The sequence below is a fragment of the Maniola jurtina genome, chromosome 19 (assembly GCF_905333055.1).
Source record: "Maniola jurtina chromosome 19, ilManJurt1.1, whole genome shotgun sequence".
Classification (NCBI taxonomy): Eukaryota; Metazoa; Arthropoda; class Insecta; order Lepidoptera; family Nymphalidae; genus Maniola; species Maniola jurtina.
The window spans coordinates 2,974,204-3,000,936 of NC_060047.1; the positions used below are offsets into that span (position 1 = coordinate 2,974,204).

Genomic DNA, 26,733 nt, shown 5'->3' on the forward strand with positions numbered 1-26,733 from the left:
CCAAGTGACCAGTATTATCTGTGATCGACTGTTAGTTAGAACTGAACAATTAACAATAATTAAATTAATATTCATTAATATTATAAATAAATATAAATTTTATACTTAAGTATTTATTTTGATTTAGAAATGAGTTTATTTCATAATGTTTTTCTTTGCGCTTTGTTAGTGAATTTTGCCGGCACATCCAAGATTAATAAGGTAAGTAGATAATTGATAATAATATTCTTAAATGTGGGAAACGTTATTTTTATATAACATTACGAGAATAATTAATTAATGTCCCAAAAAGGCACTTTGAATCAGTGTAGTTACATAAATTATAATTATTAATTATATTATTGTAGTAAAAGGTACAGGTGTATCAAGTGTTAGGTAGTAATTACCATTTGGTAATTATGTATTTACTCACGATACAAGTATAAATTAAAAATTAATAACACCCCCGACAAATGTAGATTACAGTAACTAGAAAAGAGCTGATAACTTTCAAACGGCTGAATCGATTTTCTTGGATTGTAGCTAAGAACACTCTCGATCAAGCAAGCAATAAAATCGGTTCATTAGTTTAGGAGCTACGATGCCACAGACAGATACACAGATACACACGTCAAACTTATAACACCCCTCTTTTTGGGTCGGGGGTTAAAAATACTTAAGGGCGAATACATAGCGAAACTGCATGGCCACGCCGCGCGCGCGCGTCCATAAAACACATCTTGACCAATTATTATCTACTAGCTGATGCCCGCAGCTTCGTCCGCGTGGATTTTTAAAAACCTAAAGTTTTTAAAAATCCCGTGGGAACTTTTGATTTCCCAGGGCAAAAGTAGCCTATCCATAACAGCCAGTCCCCGGGATGTAAAGTGTTTTTGTACCACGTAAAACATTTAAACGGATGATCCCTAAAAAATCTCGAGGAATCACCAGGATTTCGAGATGCAATCCCTTACAGCATCAGTGTTGTTTGGGTGCTCGAGGTTAACGACAAAGTCTTTACTTGGTATAGATACCTTCAATATCAATTTATAACAGACAGTTTCTAAATCCCATCAGCTTTGGTGGTCAGGTTACCTGCAGCATCAGGATTGAGGAGTCGGAATCCTAATTTTTTGTGGAACAATGTCGCAAAGTTCCTCTATCGATAAAAAAATAAATTACGTAAACAGGGTCAGAAATCTCGTATTGGTGTACATTGGTAGAAAAACACAACTCCGCCATTTTTGAAAGTTGGTTAAAAAAGTAGCCTACGAGACACGAGTATGTTACTCCTTGGCTAATCCTCCACTTGTTTGTGAAAGTCGCGTCAAAATAAGTCCAACCGTTCCGAATATTAGCCCGTTCAAACAGACAGACAGACAAACACAGACAGACAAACAAAAATTTTAAATACGTGTGATTCAGTTACGGACAGTTCAAATAACCATATGAGCTTAATTTGAGGTAGGTACCTACTTAGTTATTTCGAAATTACAGACGGACACTTCAATTTTATTTATTAGTAAGTATTGATTGCTAGTGTTATTGGATATTTTTAAATAAGTATCTAAATCATTAAAAAAAAAAAAAATATTAGCCTACCTATAAAACTTTTTTTTTTGTTATTTTTTATGTTTTTATTTTTAATATTTAAAAAATATATGGTAAGGACTTAATTAAAATTAATATCACTGTACCTATGTACAGCTTTAATATGTAGGAGCGCGTCACCAATTTTTACATTCACTTCCTAATCAATCTAGATATAGGTATATTACAATTTACATAGTAAGTAGATAATACTATCGGTGATTTGTACCTACCTAAAACGCGAAAGAATCACCTCATCTCAGTATGCGACTAGCGCTTTGTTAAATCATGTTAGGTATTTCGCAGTAAATCGTATCGATACACAAATAAGAACAGTAGATAATTACTGAAAATAATATATTGCGCGTTAAGAATTTCATTGTGACAGTCTTCTAAAGTCAAGAGCAATGGTAAGTGTTCATTAGTTAACCTCCACACTAGTCTAGAATAAGTTTAATAAATATTTGTTTGACACCCATATGTTTTTGTTGATGATAACGTTATCTCTAGATGTTGTAACAATTCGGTCACTAAGCCATTGCTAAGTTACACTTAATGAATCACATTCACCTACCTACCTACGAATTGTTAGCCTTGTAGGAAATATTGACAAAAGTAAAATTCGTAAATTAGTGATAAAAATGCGGAGTAAAGTTGGCAATTGACATTTGGCAACTCTTTAATTAGTCTGAAATTAGCAGCAAGTAATCTGCTTTTGTCTATGGTCTTTAAGAAACTAGAAACTAACGAATCGATAGTTGTCTCACTCTTTACTATTGTTTACGCTTGACTGTAGAATGAGATGAAGCTTTGTCAGCTCAGATTGAGCTCCAGAACCACAATAAATTCGGTAACTTGCGGTAAACTTTCGGTGAGCATTCACGGAGATAGCTACATAATATTATCAAAATGTAAACGTTTGTTTCAGTGTGTTAATTTAATTATAAATCATAAGATAAGATAATTAAAATATTTATATTAGAACAAATCAGCAGCGTTCTGCGCAGTACAGTGTTAGTTATCATAATAATTTATTATTGCATAACTAAACACTAACTTCGCTAATTCTTGACCACGAGGCTATGATATCAACGTAATAATAGAATTTATTGATATAAAATTGACTTCTGAACTTAGATTAGTTGCTAGATAAATAGACTATACGAGACAAACTTCCGCAATAGAGGTTCTTTAGACTCTTTGAAATAAAGTTTCACATAATTGTAATATTCAATCAGAATCATAATTACGGTCTTCTTTATTGAAAGAGGCTTTTTACAAACACTTGTCCTTCGTATACTTAATATTTATACTAACCTCTACTTAAGATTAAAGCTACAAGGGTTAAAAACGTGCCCCGGTGTGAGAAGAAGCCCATAACAACACAACTCTTTTTAACACTTTTTTATTAACTGGCTTTTATGTTTTATTTAAATAGACCTTTACCTAACCTTTTAAATTGCTAAATATTATGAGTAAATCATTCATAATATTTAGCAATTTATTCTGTACTCTTTAAGAGTAACTAGAACCATAGGATTCCTATATAATAGGTCCTGTCCGAACATATCGGTGCCTTCTTTCGCGACACCAATTGAGCTCTTTCTTCTTCACCACCTTTACAGAAACAGATACCGAATCCCCGAGTATGCATAATCGGCGCGGGTGTGGCAGGGCTGACCTCAGCACGGTACCTGCAGGACGAGGGCATCAGCTTCACGCTGCTGGAGTCCACGCGGTACGTGGGCGGCACGTGGCGGTATGACCCCAGGGTCGGCACCGACGAGAACGGCCTGCCCCTTCACACCAGCATGTACAAACATTTGAGGTGAGTTACCAGGGTACAATGTCAGGGTAAGTGAGCCGTGATAGCCTTGTAGTTAAGACGTACGGCTCCTATTCGGGAGGTCGGGGGTTTGATTCCGGGCCCGCACCTTTAACTTTTAGGAGGTAAGTGCGTTTTAAGCATAATAATTGCTTTAGGTAATAATATCACTTGTTCCCCATAATGTTGTCAAATATGTGACAATTCTGCTAATCCGCATTTGGCCAGCGTGACAGACTACGGCCTAAGACCATTCTCATGCTCAGTAGTGGGCCGGCGATGGGTTGATCGTTATATTAATGATGAACAGGGTAAAAAGTAAGAAGGTTCTTACTGTCGTATAGGTTTTCTTGACAGACCCCAAGGACAGACGGACGGACAGACAGACAGAAGACAACAAAGTGATCCAATAAGGGTTCCGTTTTTCCTTTTGAGGTACGGAACCCTAAAAAAACTCAAAAAAAGAAGAAAGGAGCCAAATGCATTTCTTTTCATGTTATGCATGTATCTATCTCTCACGTAACTGATAGCAGGATATCTTATCGATCTTGTTATAACGGGACAATAACAAAGTTTACAATGGATTTACAACGTTGGGTCATATCCACTTATCAACCGTCATGAAACTGAAACAATCTTGATGCTATTGAGATCTATAAAAAAATATCTAAATCTTAGTAAAAGATGCCACAGTAGTTAAAAATGCGCAATGGCCGATTCTAAAAGGTGTGTACAAAGTCTGCCAACCCGCACCGGGCAGACTATGGCCTAAGCACTACTCATTAAAACCGGCCAAGTGCGAGTCAGACTCGCGCACTGAGGGTTCCGTAGTCGGGTATTTTTCAAAAACTATTATGCTTAAAAATAAATAAAAATCCGTTTTAGAATGTACAAGTAAAGCCCTTTCATATGATACCCCACTTGATATAGTTATCTTACTTTGAAAATTAAAATACATTTTAATTTTTTTTTTTTTCTGTGATATAACCACAAATTCACGGTTTTCACGATTTATTCCTTTACTTGTGCTGTAAGACCTACCTACCTGCCAAATTTCATGATTTTAGGTCAACGGGAAGTACCCGTTGACCTAAAACGGTTGACGGGAACGGGAAGAACGGGAAGATTTTCTTGACAGACACGACGGACGGACGGACGGACGGACGGACAGACAGACAGACAACAAAGTGATCCTATAAGGGTTCCGTTGTTCCTTTTGAGGTGCGGAACCTTAATAAGAAGAGATAGAGTTGCACCTGTGGTGGATTGATCATGTTGATGATGACAAAAATTTTACATTTCTAGGACAAATCTCCCAAAACCTACGATGGAATTGCGAGGTTTCCCAGTTCCTGATGATATGCCCTCCTTTCCAAGTTGGAAAATATACTACAAGTATATTCAGGATTACGTGAAACATTTCGACTTAGAAAGGCATATAAAGGTAATAAATAATATTTTTTTAAAGAATATAATTTAGCCATGTCAATCATGACCAACATTCCCTTATCCCATGTGCTCCGCCTTGGCCAGTGGTATCCATGATGCATTTTCCTCACGGAAAAAAAGAAAAAAAGGAGTGGGTACGGAAATAAATAATACAGCGGGTGGGGTTTGAGTTTGAACCGCGCACCGCGTGCCGAAGCGCCGATCTTTCGAATTTCAGTCCGCTCTTATTAACCCTTGAGCTATTGAGGCTATAATGAAGCTTCTTCTAAGTATTGTACTTGTATTTGTGTATTCCACGAGGACATTATTTTTATAGTAATGAGATAAGGCTAGCTTTAAGTTTTATTGCAATATTTTCAATAAAAAGAAAAAAATAAGTAGGTATTTAAATTAAATTATGTCCAAATATCAACATAATTAATTAATCCAAATAAATTACATTAAATAACATTAAATTCGATAGACACACACATAAATTGTAGAACCAAGTCACTTCAGCGGTGTTATCCCACTAGATTTAACGTACCTACCTGAAAAGCTGGCAACATATTAGTGCTGGTTGGTTCCTCTGGTGCTGCAAACATGGGCGGCAGTAATCACTTAACATCAGATGATCCGGCTACTCGTTTGCTCGCTATAATTATATTTTAAAAGACATAAAGCAAATGAGCAAGGTATATTTACTCTTATTCATATTTTTCCCCAGTTCCTACACAACGTAATATTAGTATCACGCGAAGAAAACGTGTGGAAAGTGAAATACCAAAACGTGTTGACTGGTGAGGAGTTTGAAGACGAATTTGACTTTGTGATCGTGGGAACAGGACATTTCAGCAAACCAAATTACCCAAAAATCCCCAATGAAGAGCTGTTCACAGGTAGATTAGAAAATTTTAACTGTTTTCGTCGTTTTGATTCGCTTGATGGGTCTTGACAGACACGACAGACAGACAAACAGACAGACAGACAACGAAGTGATCCTTTTTTTCCCTGGAGATACGGAATTCTAAAAATAGGTATCAGATTTGATGTCCCCAGTTTAGATGCCCCTATTCTAAATATATGATGGAGAACTCATCCAAAATTGAGGGAAAAGTAAAAACATCCCAATCACAGGAACTCCACTCTCTCACTCACTCAGCAATCTCATCTGATGTTAACGATATAGCCTAAAGAAGCGTGTTTATGGCTAATATGGTAGTTTATTAAGCGCGCTCTACCTTAATTATTGCTGTATTTCTCAGGCATGATTGTCGTCAAACGCAAGGTTATTTTAGAATTTAAAAAAAAAGCCAAACCCCTTAACAGTTTCTACCGTTTTAACTATAGGCTATTTGCTTTACTGATGATAAATTTTATAAAAATTCAGGTACAATCATCCACAGTCACGACTACCGGGTTCCAGAAGTTTTCAAAGACCGTCGGGTCCTCGTAGTAGGTGCTGGTCCTTCGGGCATGGACATAGGCCTCGACGTAGCATACTACTCCAAGACCCTGGTACACAGCCATCACTCCAGGGTCAACTTCAGGACGGTCTTCCCCAAGCATTATATAAGGAAGCCCGATATACAGGAGTACAATGCTACTGGAGTCATATTTAAAGATGGGAGCTATGAGGAAATTGATGATGTAATTTATTGTACTGGTGAGTTGGATTCAGCTACTGATATTGATCAACTGCTGATATTTCGATTTCTTGCATTAGAATCAAGAAAGAGAGAAAATTCCTCACTTTTAGGACCAAAAATTGGAACAAGTATATCAAGCTTGAGTATCAATTGTTTAAGTAAAATCAATAGCCATACCAGATAAATAAAATACTGCGTTTTAAAAAAATCTTCGATTAACTCGTCTTTCAACGCACAAGCCAAACGGCTAAGTTTATCGAAAAAAATAAGTACATATTAGGTTCTTCTCAGAGTCATACAACTGAAAAGCTATGCCCTGCCTTGTTTGCCAATTTCCTCTTTTTGCATATTATAATGCAGGACTGAGATTGAGATTTACACTAATTTCGCTGTTCACCTATTTAATATCTAAGAAAAGGTAGAGCGTGATTAAAGTTTTAATAGAGAATTTACTGTGTTTTCTAGGTTTCGAGTACTACTACCCATTCTTGGACAAGAGTTGTGGCTTGGATCTCAGCGGCCGCAGCGTGACTCCGCTGTACAAGTATATGGTCAACATCCGCCAGCCCACCATGTTGGTCATGGGACTTATCATACGCGCCTGTCTGGTCGTCGCTCTGGATGCACAGGTAAGAAAACTGGATCGCTCGCAATGCTCAGGGAAGAAAACTGTGCCTTCTAGATTAGCAATACTATTAAACATTCTGATGCATCGGTAAGAATATAATGGGTTAAACAGTTAGTTGCTGAATATTTGAAGATGTTCTCCAAAATTAGTCTTTTTAAAACTTTACACCTTTCGGACCATAAAGGTAGATACTACATTTCTTTTGATCAGTTTTTGATTTCGAGTGAGGAAAATCTTTTGCATCAGAGATAGTTCGGCATGTGCTATTATCCACCCTATATCCAGGTATTTGGTATGGTGCTGAACGCTGTAAAAGCCTGATCCATTTCCATTTTTGGAATCTTTGTAGGCTTTCAAGTAGTGATGGATAGATCATAGAAGTATCAGATTATTGCTTACCCTTGTTGAAATAGCTCAATGCCCGAATAACCTGGCAGTAAATAGGGAGCTATCAGAGCGAGAGGGAGGGAATGTGCGTCAAGTTCATGTACAAGAATGTCTATTATGATGTATTTATTTACTTTCCTTTATTATATTTAATAAACGGAAATAATAATTAATTTGATTTACTACCAAACAAATGTATGTCCACTTGACGCCTACCAAAACAGCAAGATTTCAGTAGACCATCCAATTACTCAAACCTCGTATTTTAATTTCACAGTCCCGTTACGCCACAGCGTTGGTTAAGGGAAACTTCACACTGCCTTCTCAAGAAGAAATGTTGGACGAGTGGAACAGACACGCCGAAGCCATTCGGTTGAAGGGGCGACCGATATCCGATATACACTTCTTGGCGGAGAAAGAGGTAGGTTCCTATTGAGAATTTATTTTACTTATTTATCGAAATACTTCGTTCGCCGAGACGTGGTCTCTACTCGTGAACCTTACAACTCCAGGGGCTCGATTGCGATAGAATGACAGCTACGTTGACACGATCACAATCACCTCTGATTGGTGATGATCACTCACTATTGGAATGAAGATAAGATATGAAATCTCAGCTGCAGATATTTTTTAAATAATGTCAAACTTCTATTTCAGGACGACTACTACGCGGATTTGACCGCGGAATCCGGCATAGAGAGGGTCCCTCCAGTGATGTTCAAAATCCGCACCGTGGATACCGCCGCCAAACTAGAGAACCTCTACACGTATAGAAATTATGCGTACACTATTATTGATAATGAAACATTTGTTAGGACGCTAGAAAGCCAATCAGACGATAGTGTTATAAGATGAATTCGCATTTCACACTTTCATACTAATTCTGTTGCACGCTATATTTATGCTAAACTAAATTGAAGTGTCTACAAGTGTAAATTAAAAATTTATAACACCCCCGACAAGGGAAGGTTACAGTAAAAACTTGATCGTGAAGTCTGACTGCATTTTTCGTTCACACTATGTTGACAATACGCTGTAGCTACGTAGCCAGTCTGCGTCCATGACGCGTAGTGGCGTAGTATAATAATAATCGACCGCCGAGAGTCAGTGGCTACGTAAGCCAGGCAATGACTACGTAAGCCAGTCAATGACTATGTAAGCCAGTCAATGACTACGTAAGCCAGTCAGTGACTACGTATAGTCTGTGACTACGTATACGTAGTAATATTATAATATTCTGTGGTATAGCGTAATAGCGTATTGTCAGTTTGGTGTGAACAAAAAGTTGAATAATGTATGGAAAAGCAGTAAAACGCTCGGTCGCAATCGATGTTACGTTTAAACGCGCGGTTAAAGTTTATTTTTTAACAAATTTAGGAAAAAGGATAGCAATCCTATGTCAATTTAGTTAAAGTAAGAATATCGTGTACGACAGAATTACCCACATTGTAAACAATCTCTAAACTGAACTTACGGTATTTAGCCCGTCTAAAATTAGAGTTATCCTTTTCCACAAGAAACATTGTGAAAAGGAAAGCTCTACACTAGTCAATTAAATTTATGTAGAGATTGTAAAAACTTCTAGGCTGCGATCTATAGTGTGTCCATTAACTTTACGATGTTTTTCATAAAAATTATAATAATTCACAATTTCCATCCATAGAAAACGTTTGTGCTGGTCTCTCGAATACAGTTAAAACGAGACAGATTTACGTCAGAGACATAAATCTGTCTAGTTTTAACTATATGAGTCATGAGGATAAGTCCTGTTGTACACTTAACTGACTAAATTCAAATAGTTTTTAGTTTTGTTTAGTTATTGTACAACAAGAAAGCGTCATTATGCACCCAAGCCTTTGTATTACAATTTACAATAAAACTAGTTGTTATTATGGTGTATTTTTTATTTTCTTAACTTATTCCTAATATTAGGCATTTTTACAAAATCTTTATTTAAGATTGCTAAGTTATTTTAAAAACAACAGTTATGAAATATAAAATATATTAAATTGTGCGATAAATGTAACAAAAATATGGTAACAGTTATCTACAAAATACTAACAGGCACAGTGCGAGTGGTTAGAAAAAAAATGGTTTTAGTCCAATTTTTTTACTACTATATGTATTCCGAAGCTATGTTCTAAATACATAACTATAGTTTGTGGCAGGTTGACAATCGGGGTATGAGGCGGGGGGGACTGAGTGGGTGAGCGGGGCGACCCCATTCCGATTGCCATGTCGACCTGACGGGTGCTGTAGGTACCTAGGTACTCGTCTGAGATTGTTTTACAGAGTTAAATTAGTAGTACGCATGACCCAAAGAAGCACCAGCAATCAAGCTTCAGTTAAAATAAGATTTAAATGTGAACAATTTAACGTAGTGTGATAATCGTAACCGTTTTTTTTTTCTTTACAGTATTCTTTTTTACTGAGGTATATGGGACTGTGGAAGATCCTATTGGCATCCCTGTTTCTTATCACGTATAACAGTGGATGCACAGATGCTCCAAACCCACCATAACTCATGTACCTTCAAGACAAAAGGGAATAGGCATCTAGTAACCGATTTCTTTACCAACTCCCGTAGATCGCGATCTTTCAATTTTACTAACTAGCCTCTACAGGACATACTTCCCCCTTTCCTCCACCGTTATACCATCGCTTATAAGTATGGCTATCGATAATTTCGTAATCATAGTCTCTGTAGTTGAACAAGTCATCCAGCCGGTTCTTAGCGTTAAAGTCTCGGATATGAGTCAGCACTGGTGGGTTTCTTGTGATGCCCGCTTCTTTGGACAGCTTGGCGAAATATTGATCCTGAAAGGCAAAATTGAGGATATGAATATGGTTGTTAAGTATAGTACGCGACGGGTTGAGATGGCAATCGGGGTATGAGGCCGGTTGCCATCTTAGCCTGTCGCGCACTTTATCTAGGTGGTAATTTCTGTGGATCCATGTTCAATTCGACAAGTGTGAAGTCAACGGGTCCTGGTAATGGACCACTATTTTCGAGGTTCCGTACCTCTAAACTATCCCTTCTCTTTATTTATTCTGATTAGGGATATTAAATTTATCCTTAGAATAGCAACAATAGCCTGTATAATAGGGAGTGCTCTGAAGAGCTGTTTGACCTCATTCCACCCCCCTTTTTCTACAACCGCACCACCGTAAACAATTTCCCCCTCACTACCTAACTGCCTGGTACACTTCGACCACCCGTTGTGCCAAATCCTTTTTTCCACGCACATACGAACTGAGGAATCAACTTTCATCGGCGGTGTGGTTTTGCTTTGCTGCACTTACCATTTCCGGCCCAACGGTGTTGATTTCCTTCGCCACCTTGTATTTGTATGCGTGGTCGAACCACGCGTCCAGCATCTCTTGCTCGGAGGGTAGTTGGAATTTACCCGCGATCAGTGACGCTATGTAGGCCGCCTGGAAAAAGTATTAATAAAGTTCAATAAAAGCATTTTAACCCAGAAATTGGTCAAGTAGGTAACCCAAGAAAGACGAACGCCCTAGCGCAATACTGATAGGTAGCGCTCGCGGTTTGGTCTTATTAGTGGGAGGTCCCGGGTTCGATAATCGGAAGAAATTTGGAATTTTATAAGTTCTAAATTTTCTCTGGTTTGGTCTGACGGGAGGCTTCGGCCGTGGCTAATTACCACCCTACTGGCAAAGCCATGCTGAAAAGCTGTGTATCGCCGTATAGAAAGGGGTATGGGTTTAATAAAAACTACCATACCCCCTTCCAAGCTAGCCCGCTTCTGACCTCTGCAGCTTTGGATTAGATTCTAGCGGTTTTTCACCCCTTTGATTACTACACAGCATCGTTTGGTGGTACGGCTTTGCCGGTAAGGTTGTAACTAGCCACAGCCGTAGCTTCCCACCTGACCAGACCAGAGGAAATTTAGAAATTATAAAATCCCAAATTGCCCCTGCCGGGAATCAAACCCGGAATACTACTACTACTAATAATGAACATACTACTACTACTATGTTCATTGTCAGTAGTCCGTAGTAGTATGTTTTAGTATTTTTTTTAAATAAATAAATGAGAGTATTAAAATATATTACTACGGACTACTGACAATGAACATAGTGATCACTACTGCGCCAGGAAGGTTGTCAAAAGAATGAGCAATTTCGCCCGAGTTTGTGATTTCTCACCAATAATTTTAACGTAGCTAGAATATAGCAAATTATGCTAAATCTCTTCTGCAGTGTTTCTATTAATTTACAACATGGGGTTATTCAAGGGGCGGACCAACAAATTCCTGAAAGGCCGACAACGCATTTTCGGTTCCTCTGGTATTGCAAATGTTCATGGGCAGCGGTAATCACTTAACATCAAGTGACCCACCTGCTCGTTTATTTTTTTTTAAATGCTAATCACCTGTGAGTCCATAACTTTGGTAATAACGCGGTTGACGACGCCGATGAAGGTCATGGTAGGACGCCGCATGTTGACGATGTGTTGGTAGAGAGGCATCACGTACTTGCCGGCGCGCGTCAGCCCGCTCGTCTCGTCGAGGAACGGGTGGTAGAACTCATAACCTGGAAATTAGAAGACATTTTGATTTAAAAAGCTAGCCAGTCAAATGGTGCAAAGATTATAATCGTCGATTATAAACAAATACCTACGAAGCGATTTGCCTCCTCATTTCTATGTAACGCCCTTCCAGCATAAGTTTTCCCCTCCAATTTTAATGTGGGTATCTTCAAGTCAAGAGTGTAGGCATCTTCTAGGTAAGCGCACTCCATCTTAGGCTGCATCATCACCTGCCAGCAGGTCTAACTGCAGCCAAACAATTTTTATATTTTTTTATAGACAAGTTATAAAAAAAATAGAAATGAGATGTTATTTAAACGCTAAAGATTCTTACCTGTTGCAAATATGATATCATCAACTTCTTCAAAGCTGCCGTCTTGGAAAAAGACTCCATTCGTTACAAAACCCTGAATATCAGGCTTCTTCACATACTGGTCCGCGAACTTCGGCTGGTTATACTTCAAGTGGTGGCTATGGACCAGCTTCTCTGTTATGTTGTGTAGCTGCGTTGATAGATCCAACCCTGAAGCACCAGCTCCTACTAGAAGAACCCTTCGGCCTGTGTACGGTTCTGGGGCTTTGTAATCATGGCTATGGATTATTGATCCTAGAAATCAAAATTTAAATATTAATATGACGATCTTTATGGAAAACTTCTTCAGGCATTACTTGAGAGTAACTCAGATCATTTTCGAACGGAAGTAACATATATATAAATTAGCCGACAAACGGAACAGATATTTTAACATCTTTTAACGAAATAGTTTCAAGAGTCAAGTAGTGTGCATGTGTGTGTATATGTATGTCCGTGTCCGTAGCCGTGTCCGTGTCTGTGGCCCTGACCGTGTCCGTGTCCGTGGTCCTGGCCGTGTCCGTGTCCGTGTCCGTGTCCATGTATGTGTCCGTGTAAAATCCCATAGGAACTATTTAATATTGCGGGGTAAAAAGTAGCCTGTGTGTTAATCCAGGGAATAATCCATCTCCATTCTAAATTTCAGACAAATCCACCCAGTAGGTAGTTTTTGCGTGAAAGAGTAACAAACATAACAAACACACACACCCATTCTTTCGCCTTCATAATATTAGTGTGATACCTTGAAACGTCTCAAGTCCCGGGAACATTGGTATAACCGGCAGCACATATTGGCCGTTAGCGACGACCACGTAGTCGCAAAGGACAGTGTGGTTTTGGCGGTCATCTGTTTTTATATAAGTCAGCTTCCAATGGTCGCCTGCCCAAGTCACTGCTGTTACCAGGCTGCGGACCTGGGTATGAGTAAATAAAAATGTAAATCATCATCATCATCAACAACCGATAGAGGTCCACTGACTCTCCAAGAGACCTATGTACATTGTACACAGTACACTGACTCTCTTGTTAGGGCTCCCACACGCCACGGTCTTGCACCGCTTGAATCCAGCGGCTCCTTGCGAATTGTTTAATATCGTCTTAGGAAGGTCTTCCAACACTGTGATTTCCAGTAAAAGATCGCTATTTTAGCAACTAGGGACGCCAACGTCTGTCGGCTTTTCAAACTATGTGTCCCGCCCATTGCCATTTCAGCTTTACAACCCATTGAGCAACTCTGGTTCTACAAATCTCTTCTTTTCTGATTTGATCACCAGATAAACTCCAAGCATAGCTCTTTCCATCGCCCGTTGAGTGACTCTAAGCTTTCTTATGAGAGCCATAGCACAGTTTTACGTACATCGTAAAACTTTGGCCATAGTTAGCCCATAGTAAGCGTATCCATCATAATACTAGAAACATTTATTTTGTAAATAAGTTCAATCAGTAAAGTTTTCATTGTAAACTTAGTAAAATAAAAGCTACAAAATATCTTAATACTTATATAGAAACAAGTTAGGGCAATTTAGATGGAATGGATAATGCGGTCGATCACCTCTACTAACCTGGACCTACCTATTTTAAGAGTGGCGTTCGAAAATTGTAACATTGTAATAAAATATAAATAATTTCCACAACATTATAATAAATTAATATAGTTAATTTCCATTTCCATAAAATGCTAATCTTAATGCAATAATATCTCGTTGTTAGCGTTTTGGAAAAGATCCTAACAGTCCAAGGTCCTGTTAGTTATTAGGGTTCCGTACACAAAGAGTGCCAACGAGACCCTATTACGAGGCCTCCGCTAGCCGTCCGTCTGTCAGTCCGTCCGTTTGTCCGTTCGTCCGTCTGTCTGTCAGTGGGTTGTGCCTATCTCATGAACTGTAATAGGTAGAAAATAGTAATTTTCGCAGTGTGTATTTCTATTGCCACTATAACAACAAAATATGATAAATATTTTAAAATGGCCTCAATGCAAATTAAAAAAATAAAAAAGTACATTGTGTTATAATCTTGGACGATGGTACGAAACCCTTCGCAACTTCGAAACGACTCGCACTTGACCGGTTTTATAATTTATTTAAAACCCACCAATTTTGATGATAATGTGTCAAAATATTCATGAGTGTTTCTTTCTTGTTCAGTTTTATGATATCATTTTGGGGTCATGGATTTTTGTAACTAAATCAGTATATCTCTTTGCAAGAACCATAGGACATTTTTAACCGACTTTATAAAAGGAGCTTTTGTATTCGACCAATTTGTGTGTATGTATGCGTGTATACGTATTGTGCGTGTTCGCGATTATCTCATAGTCCATTGTTAAGTTTAAGGTACATTTTACTGGAACTAAAGTTCATTTCTTATACTTACATAGAGCGGTTACGCACTCCTGATCGGAGTCCGTGTAAATACGGATATAAAAAACTCGGACCGAACTCGAATATTGCTTACGCACTAATCCGATCTCTGATCCAAATCCAAACTATTCAGTGGGCATCTTTGACATATTTACGTCATAAGTCCGATTTGAATCCGAGGCACATCCGAGATATTCTCACGGATGACGGAGAGAGCTTGGATGACGGAAGTCGGAGCTAGTGCGTAAGCTACCATACAAATAGTTCTATGACTACTTCGGTACGTATTTTCACAGATTCGGATCGGATGCAGTGCGTAATCGCCCTTAGGTAGGTATAATCTAAACGGAAGCGCTAGGTGAGCAAAACAGACGTGAGTTGAACACGTATGACCGTAAAACGAGGCTATGTACGAGTAGATTAGGCCATTGTGTTGAAAGCGACAGTAATAAGAATCTGAACATGGCAGATATAAAATACTAGCCGATGCCCGCGACTTCGCCCGCGTGGATTTAGGTTTTTTGAAATCCCGTGGGAACTCTTTGATTTTCCGGGATAAAAAGTAGCCTATGTGCTAATCCAGGATATTATCTATCTCCATTCTAAATTTCAGCCAAATCCGTCCAGTAGTTTTTGCGTGAAGGAGTAACAAACATACACACACACACACACACACACACATACAAACTTTCGCCTTTATAATATTAGTGTGAAGTGTGATAGACGTGGAATCAAAAGGGGTTTAGGGTTCCGTACCTGAAGGGTGCCAACGACTAAGCTTCCGTTGTCCGTCCGTCTGTCAGCGGGCTGTATCTGATAACCTTAATAAGTAGAGACTCGAAATTTTCACATAGTGTAATTTTCTGTTGCCGCTATGATAACAAATACTTAATAAAAATTTCAAAAAAAAAAACTAACGGTTGCCTATTTACCCAAAGTAGCATAAGGTTAAAGAAGCTTATATAGGGTAGTATCTACATGAGTACTTCCACATGGTCTGGAACTACTAGGTATAAACTAAGCTTTTTTGGAATTTCAAAATATAAATTTGAAAAAATGAAAAAGTAAATGATCTTGTACAATGGTACGGAACCCTTCGTGTGCGTGTCCGATTCGCACTTGACTGGCTTTTTCGTAGGTGACAAGTAGCTTTGTATTACAATGAGATCCTACGCAAATTAGATTTCTGCGAGTCGATGTTATAGACGGTTTTTGCTTCTGTATGACGTAGTTTAAAAATTAAATAAAAAATCTGGTAAAAAGTTACGTTAATTAACTATGCTAAATTAATAGACACCGTGTTTTGTGTTTAGAGTTTTGGATGTATTTGACTAATAAAATATGTTTGTTGGCGACTCAATCCACCATTAGATAAGGAATAGGATGCCTTTGTAGTAAGGTAGAGGTACCATGTAAAGGTTAACTAACTTCCTTATTTTTCTGAAAAATAGCTATAACGTAGGTAACCATTTGAAAACATACCTACTTACTTGTATATTGGTCATCAGGTCGAATTTCTTGACGAATGACTTGAGGTACTTATAGAAGCATGTCCCGCTGGGGTAGGCTGGAGTGGTGTCTGGAAAAGGGTAGTCGCCGAACTCCATTGTCTGTCTTGGGGTATTTACCCTGGAAAAAAAATCTTTAGTTAATATAAAAGGACAAACTGACTGACTTATAGTGATGTATTGAGCGACGTGCAGCTCAAATCCCTGGGTCTAGAAACTTGAAATTGTGTATGAGGTTTTTAGAATAGACCAGCTTTATTCGACCCGAGGTTTAGCTCCAGGGCAAGGGATAAGTGTGATGTTAAGCCATCTGTTACCTTTAACTATGCAGTTTTCGTAACCCTTAAAATAGAATAGCTTCCTGAAGTACCCATGTCAAGAACATTTACCTACTGGAAATGTTATAATTGCACACAATTCGGTCACTACATGTAACGTTGCACTCAGTCCTATCTTAAATATTTGTACTGGCTCAAGAACATTTGCCTACTGGGAATGTTATAGTTGCTAACTAGTTGGTCACTACGTGAAACATTGCATACCTACCTCAAATATATTTTTTACTGGCTCAAGAATATTTATATACTGAGAATGTTGAAATTGCAAACAAGTCGGTCACTACAGCTAACGTTGCACACCTTTTTTTTCTCGTGAGGAAAATCCGTAATGAATACCACCGGCCACGGCACAGTGGTTATCTAGGACTCCTACTGACTGAAAACCTCACGAAGTTCCATCCCACCGCTGATGACGGGACCGACAACACCTCGTTACTCCGCCAGCGGATGTCCGCCTCAGCAGACCCACCACTGGGACACCTGTTGCACACCTACCTCAAGTATCTGTACTGGCTGGTAAAGACAGGAACTCCGTCATCATCTACCCCTACATGTGGGTCGAACCGCCAAGTTCCGCCGACTTCCGGCGCTGCCTCGAACACGGTGAAATTGACTCCATGCTGCTTGAGGTACCGCGACACTGCCAGCCCTGAGTATCCTCCGCCTATCACGCATGCGTACGAAGAGGTCTCCGGCTGCAACAAAATTATGATAAATTAAATTAATACTTCCATGCTAATATTAGCTAGTAGTTAAGACGTCGACCTCCAATTCACGGCGGTCGGGGTTTCGATTCCGGTCCACTAACTTTTCGGAATTATATGCGTTTTAAGATACTAAATATCACTTGCTTTGGACATAATATAATTTCGGTAAATACAATTTAATATTTATGTATCCTGATATTTTCAAGTTTCGAATCGACGATATTGCAATTTAACACCTGCGTTATTACTTACGCAACTATTAAATTAGGCAAGGTAAAACAAGGTTCAGTGAATGCAAGCATCGTATGTAAATACTTAGTCATATATTATCTAGAACCTAGTTAAGCTTGGAAAAACCGGAATTTTGTGCTGAAGGTTAATGGGTTCCGAGTATATAATATACCTGGTGTTGACATTGGATCTGTCTGTCAATTCATTTTAGGGTTCCATTCCAATCGGAAAAAAGGAACCCATATAGGATCCCTTTTTTGTGGAGGTATCAAGTTGAAATTAATATGGAATACTCAAGTCTACAATCTCTAGCAGCTGTGATAAATCAAATCTCTAATTCAACGCAATCAAAAGATACGGCAGTTTTGTGCGTTTATGGCGCTTACTTTGTCACTCGCAAAAGAATCAAACTTGTTGATCTAGAGTCACATGGCAAGAAGCAATGTCTTATAGCACAAGTAAAAAGAAAACCCTCAAAATCAGCGATAGCAAACGATGTTAATGATAATGCGTTTAGTTGCAGTAGGAAATAATTTAATCATCAAAAAATTTAACGTATCTTGCCAAACGGAACCCTCGGTGCGCGAGTCCGACTCGCATTTGGCCAGTTTTTTTTGTAAAAATCTATATTATCCTTATGTCTTATTCTTATGATAAAAAAAGGGTAATCACAAACCTAATTAAAATAAATAAACAATAGTCATTATATATCATAACCGTAGTTGCTTCGTGGGTATAATCATATTCCATATCATTAGTTGGCTATTCGTAATTTGTATTCCTAGATACAATTATACTGGTATAGAAAAACAATGACCTTGAAAATCTTAACGATTTTTGCGTTCATATTCTAACAATCTGATAAATTGTATATAATATCTATTAAATACACTAAGTTGCAGTCGAGGTCTTCCGCATAGCATAATATAAATTGTGTTATTGTAAATAAATAATAACAATTAACTAGCATAAAATATAATTGTTCCATGTTCTCTATACCGCCACGTGTATGGCATCACATACATAATAATATTATGTCATGTGACGACATCTATATCTATACTAATATTATAAAGAGGAAACCTTTGTATTTTTGTATTTTTGTATGTTTGTATTGAATAGGCTCAAAAACTACTGGACCGATTTCAAAATTTCTTTTACCATTACTTAGAGGGATTCTTCCGAATCCGTATAGGCTATATTTTATCCCGGAAAATAGAAAAAATAAATGTCCACCCGTGCGAAGCCGGGGCGGGTCGCTAGTAGATACATAAATCACTAGGTGGCTAAATCCGAAGGAAGGAACCTGCTGAATCCAGGCAGCAGCACAAGGTCAAAGCGTGTGGAATTCCCTACAACAGACCTACTTACATCCAGCAGTGGACGTCTGTCCGTTGACGAAACTTTGTGAAACATACAAGAAATAGTAGATACATTACATTGCAAGGAAAGGGAGATGTCCGTGGTTTCGCGAATTTCCTTGTGATATCACGAAATATCCGCGATGAAGGCGGATTTGGTTTCAAGTTCTTTTAATTGTTAATTAGTAGCTAGCGCCCTTTTTTGGGTAGGTAATCGAATAATAATAAAACCAGATAAACAATTGTACGTAGGTATATCCTTCCAATATACGGAACCCTCGGTGTGGCAATGTGATTCGCTCTTGACGGGTTTTCTTAGTTACTTCGCTGTTTAGTATTTAAGTATTTCGACCAAAAAAATCTTGATATGAAATCGAGTAGGACTTTATTCAGGTTCTCATTCCAAGATTTACCTTATTCAAGGACGAAATGGTACTCAACTATACCGGAACGTTTATTACAAAATGTTATTAGTACCTAGTTAGTAGTACTTGGTCACGATTACGTGACCTGAGACTTTTAGTAGCTTAATGTTTTACTACATAATATAAAACGAGGACAAACTTGATAGGCTCGATAGCAGCTTTTAAACACCAATGGTCATTTCCTCCTGATTAAAGCCAGTTAAATATCTACGCAAGCTAGCAGTGCTGGCTCACAAATATAAAGTAAAAGTTAAATAAATAGAATAACATAAATAAATAAGATTTTATTTCAGACCAACATAATATGTTATATACAAATAGGTCCACATACAAAGTTAGTGTGTTAGTAACAATGATTCTTTATAAATTATAATTATGTTAGTAATGTTAGTACAAAGTAAATAAAGTGGCCTACCGTGGCAACTCAAGTCAAAGTAAAATATTCTTTATTGTACACCAAATTTACATAGCTAAATGTACAAAATAGATTTTTGGACTATAGGCGGCCTTATTACTAAAATAGCGATCTCTTCCAGGCAACCTTTGGATAGAGGAGATATTTTATATACTTAATAACAAGTGTACCTAAATTAAAAATTTATAACACCCCCTACAAGTGAAGTTTACAGTAACTAGAAAAGAGCTAATAACTTTCAAACGGCTGAATCGATTTTCTTGGATTATAGCTAAGAACACTCTCGATCAAGCCACCTTTCAAACAAAAAAAAAAACAAAATTAAAATCGGTTCATTAGTTTAGGAGATACGATGCCACAGACTGATACACAGATACACACGTCAAACTTATAACACCCCTCTTTTTGGATCGGGGGTTAAAAATTAGGTTTATTTATAATTAGGGTTATTATTTACTAAGGAATAAAAAATAAAAATAAATAAATCAAACTGAGGATAAGTATACAAAGTTTTCAATAGGTCCTACTTTATTTCACTTGCTCTGTTGTTATTGGATCACGATTAGGTACCTACTTGATCAAAATCGTTAGGTAAATTATCATTTAAATAATGAAAACCAGACCATATTACATTATTTCTTAAGATACAGATATAGATAGAGAACTGCGATAGTTAAGTAATATAAAAGTCTATGGTGATAATAAACTGTTTCTTAAACACCTTTAATTTAAAGGACATTGACATTGTACTCGGGGTAATTAAACTAAGTACAAAAATACATTTTTATCTTACTGTCATTAACCTTAAGAGGGCTCTCTCCGTCACTCGTTTCATACAATCGTAGTTCTAGATTTCTGTTAAAATATTCGGTTTCAAAGTTACGCGGTCTTAAAAATTTTCATACAAATCTTTGAGCCGCTGTAATTTTAAAACTACATATTTTTAGAAAAATCTAAAACACCACAGACACAGATATTAGTTTCTAGAATATGCATGCAAAATTTCATGGACTTTGGTTGTTTAATATTCAAATGAAATTGGAACTACGATTGTATGAAACGAGTGACGGAGAGAGCCCTGTTAAGGTTCCGCGTCAGTACCTAAGTATTTCTAATTCAAAATTATGTTTAAAGCGGTGATCAATATCCGGTGAATCCGGACTGGGCACTCTCTAACCTGGGACCTCTAACTTTTAGTGTTAAATGTGCGTTTAAAAATCACTTGCAGTAACGGTGAAAGAAAACCTCGTGAGGCACCCTGGATGTATGAGAATTCTCCATAATGCTCTCAATGATTGTAAAGTCTACTTTGCATTTGGCAAGCATGGTGGACTATGGCCTGACCCAGCCTGAACTCTTGACGTTCTGAGAAAAACCCGTGCTCACCCTGTAGTAGCAGTGGGCTGGCGATGGATTGAGATGATGTTGATAATAAATTATGTAGTTTATGTTCAAGTACTAGCTGATGCCCGCAGCTTCGCCACGCGGATTGGTCAGATCCCCTGCAGCATCAGGATCGAGGAGTTGGACTCCAAATTTTTTATGAAACAATGTCGCAAAGTTCCTCCTCTATCGATTAAAAACGAAATGACGCAAATCGGTTCAGAAATCTCGGAGATTTCGGTGTACATAGGTAGAAAAACACAACTCCCTTTTTGAAAGTCGGTTAAAAAAGAAGCCTATGTTACTCCCTGGTCAATTCTCTACCTGTCTGTGAAAATCCCGTCAAAATCGGTTCAGCCGTTCCCAAGATTAGCCTTTTCAAACAGACAGACAGACAAAAATTTTAAAAACGTGTGATTCAGTTATAGTATCGTTCAAATAACCATATGACCTTAATATGCGGTAGTAATTTCGAAATTACAGACAGACACTCCAATTTTATTTATTAGTATAGATTTGTCTGGTGGGTGGCTTCGGCCTTGGCTAGTTACCACCCTGCCGGAAAGTCGTGCCGCCAAACGATTTAGCGTTCCGGTACGAAGCCGTGTAGAAACCAAAGGGGTTTGATAAAAACTGCCATAACCCTTTCAAGTTAGCCCGCTTCCATCTTAAACTGCATCATCACTTACCACCAGGTGAGATTGCATTCAATGGCTAATTTGTACTCATCAAAATAAAAAACAAACGTTATGCAATCAGGCAGGTACTTGACGTAAATTAATTAATTGCTTTGCACAGAATAGAATGCCAAATATTTGTGTCGATACTAACATGAAAGGAAATTAGTACATACCTACCTGCTTGTTTTGTCAAGGTTTACAAGTTAGCATGACACGCAAATACCCAAAATTAGCTTTAGTTACCGTGGGAGATACATAACCCCATGACCATGGTACGATTATGGTAAGTACTTAATGACAATCAAAGCGGGTTGTAATTCCATATTGTCCATGACATAGTTGCTCAGCGTGGAACATCATACTCGTACAATGATGGCGTTTATTCAATAAATATCAGAGAGAATATAATTGGAATTTAATTACAACGTTTTAGCGTACATGTATCTCAATTCAATTGGTCATGCAATTATAGGTATTAATACGTACCTAGTCGGTTCAACCTTTTAGTCATGAGCAATATTAGCTTGTATAACTTCGACTATATTATTTAGAAGGTTTAGAAGAATTAGATATTTCTAAAATAGTAGAAGTTAGAGCTCTGATTTGGAGTCCAAACTCTACGTTACGGAAAATTACATTAAATTTTTGAATCAAAGTATTATTCATATATTTATTCTATTCATAAATACCTATATATTTATTTATATATACTATTGTAGCCTTTTTCAGGCTATCCTTGCCAACGATCCCCCGTCGATTTCCTACGTATGATATTATTGTTCTTATCTCTATCTGCCCTGGTTCGTGCATTCTCGGTTCCTAGATCGGTACATTTGTGATAACCAAATTTCAAATTGCTGTGATTGGCTGAATTTACCATGTTCTTGCTGCGACAGTGAGTTTGAGCCACTAGCGGAACAATGTTAGCCGGTCAGAAATGATTGCAATTAGTCAACCTGTTTGACGTCCGTGTTCTGTTTTCGATTACAAAAAAGAAAAAATTGTTGTTGCAATCATCAATTTTAGCAAATAGTGAAAGAGAGTCGGCCAATCAGAGGTCACAACTACCGTCACACTTTCTGTCACACTATGGCAGTAGGCATACCGAGTAATGAAAACAATTTTTCATTCTGTCTAGGTCGAAGTAGGGTTGCCACCTGGCTCTTTTTGATTTACAGGCTACCACCATCAAAAATACGGGGTTTAGATTTGAAGAAATTTGAAATTTTGAAGTATTTGAAGAATATATATATAGGCGGTGTTTCTCTCTGAAATGCATGGAAAGCCTATTTAGATATTTCAGTTTATTTATAAGTTTTGTATTTTTTCTCTGTATGTTGCCGTATCTTGATTGGTGAACTGTGTTTGCAATGTGGTTTTAAATAAAAGATTTATTTATTTAAATAGCTTTTAAAAACTCTTAGTGTTGTAAAGCAAAATGTTATACATTTCATGCATACAATCTTCTCATTTCAACTTAAAATTACATTTAATTTGTAATTCCACCTTCACAGTATCAATACTATGGCCGTAGCCAGGAATCGATTGCGGGAGAGGTTTTACGAGGGCGGCACTGAAAATTTCAGGAATCAAGGAAGTGACACAACATTACTATTTAAAAATGTATTTATTGCTTTTCGAAGTATTCTCCGCGAAATTTGACACATTTTTCCATACGATGGAACCAATCATTGAAGCAACCATTCCATTCGGAAGTTGGGGTCTTCAAAATGGCCGTTTTGTAGGCGTCCACAGCTTTTTCAGGTGATGAAAATCTCTGACCACGCAATGTATTCTTTATTTTAGGGATAGTACAGAAATCATTAGGGCTTAGGTCGGGGCTGTACGGCGGATGGTCTAATAATTCTATGTTTTCTTGCTCTAAAAACTCTTTTGTTCTGTGCGCGGTGTGAGAACTCGCATTGTCGTGATGGAGGATGATGCGGCGGTTGCAGTTCTCTTTACGAAGTTCAGAAACGACCTGTGGCAAACAAATGCTAGCATACCATTCTGCATTAACCGTTCTTTGTCCCTCAAGAGGAATAGTCGCAACATGGCCGGTTTTGGAGACAAACGTGGCCACCATTTTTTTTGCAACACTTCGTGAACGAACAATTTTTGTTGGCTTTAACTCATTTTCGAACACCCTAACTCGTGACTGGTTTTTTGTTTCGGATTCGTACGTGTATATCCAGGATTCGTCACCTGATACGATGTTGTATACAGCATTTGAGGATCCTGCGTGGAATCTTTCGAGAGTTCTGACGCACCAAGTAACGCAAGCCGCTTTTTGCTCTTCACAGAGCAAATGCGGTATCCATCGGGAAAACAACTTTTTTACACCTAATTGTTCATGCAAGATTATTTGTATTTGACTCATGCCAATGTCTAAAGGTGCCTGAATTTCGCGGTATGTCACATGTCGATCTTCCTCAATCAGCTTACGCACAGCATCAACGTTTTCTTGGGTGACTGCAGTTTTTTGACGACCTTGACGGGGATCATCACTGAGCTTGACACGTCCACGTTGAAATTCAGCAAACCAGCGATAAATTGTGGTTTTGGATGGGACTTCATCACCAAATGCAGAAATCATCCGGTCAACACACGGTTTTTGTGTTAAACCACTTCGAAAGTCATAATAAATCATCGCTCTAGAATTTTCTCGAGTCAATTCCATTTTCTCAACGACTACACAAGTTTGACAAGACATTGTGAAAAGACCGAGAATCTTTTTTTAAATAAATAAATGGTATTCGATTTTTAAAACCAAGGAGTTTTCAATTAAAAAGATTTTAATATGACAGGGACAGTGGAAATATTCCATTCCCGATACTTTTAGTGCAGCCTATGTATTAGGGCCGGAACTGAATCCTGTCATGAGGAAAAAAACATTCGCTCAACTTTATGGGCTAATTACCTGGTTAGTGGAATTTCGCCTTTCAATTTGACAGTGAGATAAAATACAACAATAAAAAATTAAAATGAAAGGGAAACGAGTGTAGCCATAGCAAGATTTTATTTTTAAAGCTTCCTATCCATACTAATATTACGAATACGACAGTATATCTATTTGCCTATCTATTTGTTAACCTTTCACGGCCCATCTTCTTTACCAAAATTTTGGTACTTACTATTCAGAGGTATACGGGGTAACCAGTAAAATACGGGGCCTCTGGCAACCCTATTCGGAAAACACTGTCACATTCAAGTTAATGTCAAATATTTTGTTTTCAATTACAGAAAGCTGCATCAATCATTATTACAATATTTTCTTTGTTGTGATTGGCTGAATTTTTGAGTTTCAGCCAATAAACAGACTGTTTGCCAATTAAACGTCATAACAATATAAATGCCAGAAAGTTTAACCAAATAAAACAAACTTAATGAGAACCTAGTGAGAATGCAAACGGCACACAATTTATAATACATATTATGTTAGTCGTATATAATAGATACTAGTATTTCGCTCGGTGCGCGAGCTGCTAAAGCAGCTCGCGTGACGTGGTCAGGTTAACTTTATTACATTAAACCAAATTTATTTATTAAGACACACAATTCACCCCGAAAACCCCATGATACGACACCCATACCATTTTTTTCTTAAAAAGTGCATGTCCACCATCTTGGATTTCAAAATAAATGTCGTTATCAAAATCAGCACCCTAGAGAACCCTGAAAACGATATCCAAATAGTTTTTTGTAAAAATGGGGTAGTTGAGGTTAATAAAGTAGGGTGCGTGGGTGCGCGGACCACTAAAGTGGTCCGCGAGCATGCAGAGTTTGTTCCACCGAGTAGACCTTCGGTCCCTGATCATCTTTTGCCAAGAAACCACTCTTCCATCTTTTATAGCCTCCGAGATAGACACCGACGAAATTTGTACGGCGGCCATCTTGTTTTTCCAAAATTTTCCACTTTTTCTATTAAGCGTTTACTATATTCTTCAAGGGTTGCGAGTTTCAACGACATCGGTTGGAAAACAAAAGAGTTGTAAAAATCATATAGGCCGCCATCTTGTTTTTCTGAAATGTCATAATTTTCCCCTACTCATATTGCGCATCCGAACATATCTCCCATACATCAATGTATCGTTATCCGTCTCTTTCTAGGAGAATGAGACATTCATAATCGCCATACAAAATGTATGGAAAAATAAATTCCGCCATATTGAATTTTTTTTCTATTCATCGAGTAGACCTTCGGATCCTGATTCTCTTTTGCCAAGAAACCACACCTCCATCTTTTATACCCTCCGAGCTTGACACCGGCGAAATTTGTATGGCGGCCATCTTTTCTTCGCCATTTTGAATTTTTTTTCAGCTTTTTGGCAATTGGATGACGTCATGAATGACATTTGCTCGAGCACCCCCCACCTATCTTCAATACCTTAAGCGGGCCCTTCACCCGTCTCCGATATCCTCAATCATCAGCTCTCTCCATAATTTTGGCTTACTAACTTTTTGTTTTCTATACGACACCATCAGTGAAAAAAAAAATTTCATACAAAATTTTACAGGAGTTTCTTAGTTGAAAATCTCGAAAATCTCCCCAAAAGTGGCAACACCGGTTGTATATCTCCACACTGCCAGCAGAGATACACAATCGATTCATACATGTTAACTTTCCAAAATGTTGCCAACTGCCTCAAAAACGCGATCAAAATTTCGAAAAATTAAAAAAAATACAAAATGGCCGCCAACTCGTTTTACAGAAAGATTTTACACGGTTTCATAATTTTCCTATAAACTACAGGATATACCGCTCCCGATCACGTTTCAATCTCTCATCTCGCTCGCACCCAGGCGAACCGATCGCCCCTAAAAAAGACCATGTCGAAAATCACTTTTGCTTTGATAAATTCTAGTGTTGCCAGTCGCCGGCGACAAAAGTACCTAAATATCATTTGCACGAGCAAAACACGTAATCGCTCATAC

General features: G+C 37.9%; 2 protein-coding genes across 3 annotated transcripts in view; one reads left to right on the forward strand and one right to left on the reverse strand.

Annotated features, from left to right (window-relative positions):
- On the forward strand, positions 1-9,378 carry LOC123875035 (senecionine N-oxygenase-like). 2 transcript variants are annotated; one of them, XM_045920681.1, is made up of 8 exons: positions 1-201; positions 3,195-3,397; positions 4,700-4,838; positions 5,550-5,721; positions 6,213-6,488; positions 6,937-7,100; positions 7,764-7,907; positions 8,144-9,378. In XM_045920681.1, the coding sequence occupies exons 1-8, from the start codon at positions 130-132 to the stop codon at positions 8,339-8,341; spliced, it is 1,368 nt and encodes a 455-aa protein (XP_045776637.1). In that variant the 5' UTR covers positions 1-129; the 3' UTR covers positions 8,342-9,378. The 2 variants fall into 2 exon arrangements, with proteins under 2 accessions (XP_045776637.1, XP_045776639.1); XM_045920683.1 differs by lacking the exon at positions 1-201 and adding an exon at positions 1,780-1,979.
- Positions 9,007-26,733, reverse strand: part of LOC123875034 (senecionine N-oxygenase-like) — a 26,115-nt gene continuing 8,388 nt past the window's right edge. The window contains exons 2-8 of the mRNA XM_045920680.1: positions 17,092-17,291; positions 16,241-16,379; positions 13,133-13,304; positions 12,373-12,645; positions 11,883-12,043; positions 10,790-10,921; positions 9,007-10,303 (exon numbers count right to left, since the gene is read on the reverse strand). Coding sequence (XP_045776636.1) covers positions 10,094-10,303; positions 10,790-10,921; positions 11,883-12,043; positions 12,373-12,645; positions 13,133-13,304; positions 16,241-16,379; positions 17,092-17,291 — 1,287 coding nt within the window. The 3' untranslated portion in view covers positions 9,007-10,093. The remainder of the gene's footprint in view (positions 10,304-10,789; positions 10,922-11,882; positions 12,044-12,372; positions 12,646-13,132; positions 13,305-16,240; positions 16,380-17,091; positions 17,292-26,733) is intronic.

Excerpts from the sequence above, each read along its gene's own strand:
- LOC123875035 (XM_045920681.1), top strand. The coding sequence starts at position 130 with ATGAGTTTATTTCATAATGTTTTTCTTTGCGCTTTGTTAGTGAATTTT. Across the intron at positions 202-3,194 it reads GCACATCCAAGATTAATAAG|AAACAGATACCGAATCCCCG; the intron begins GTAAGTAGATAA and ends CCACCTTTACAG. Across the intron at positions 5,722-6,212 it reads CAATGAAGAGCTGTTCACAG|GTACAATCATCCACAGTCAC; the intron begins GTAGATTAGAAA and ends ATAAAAATTCAG.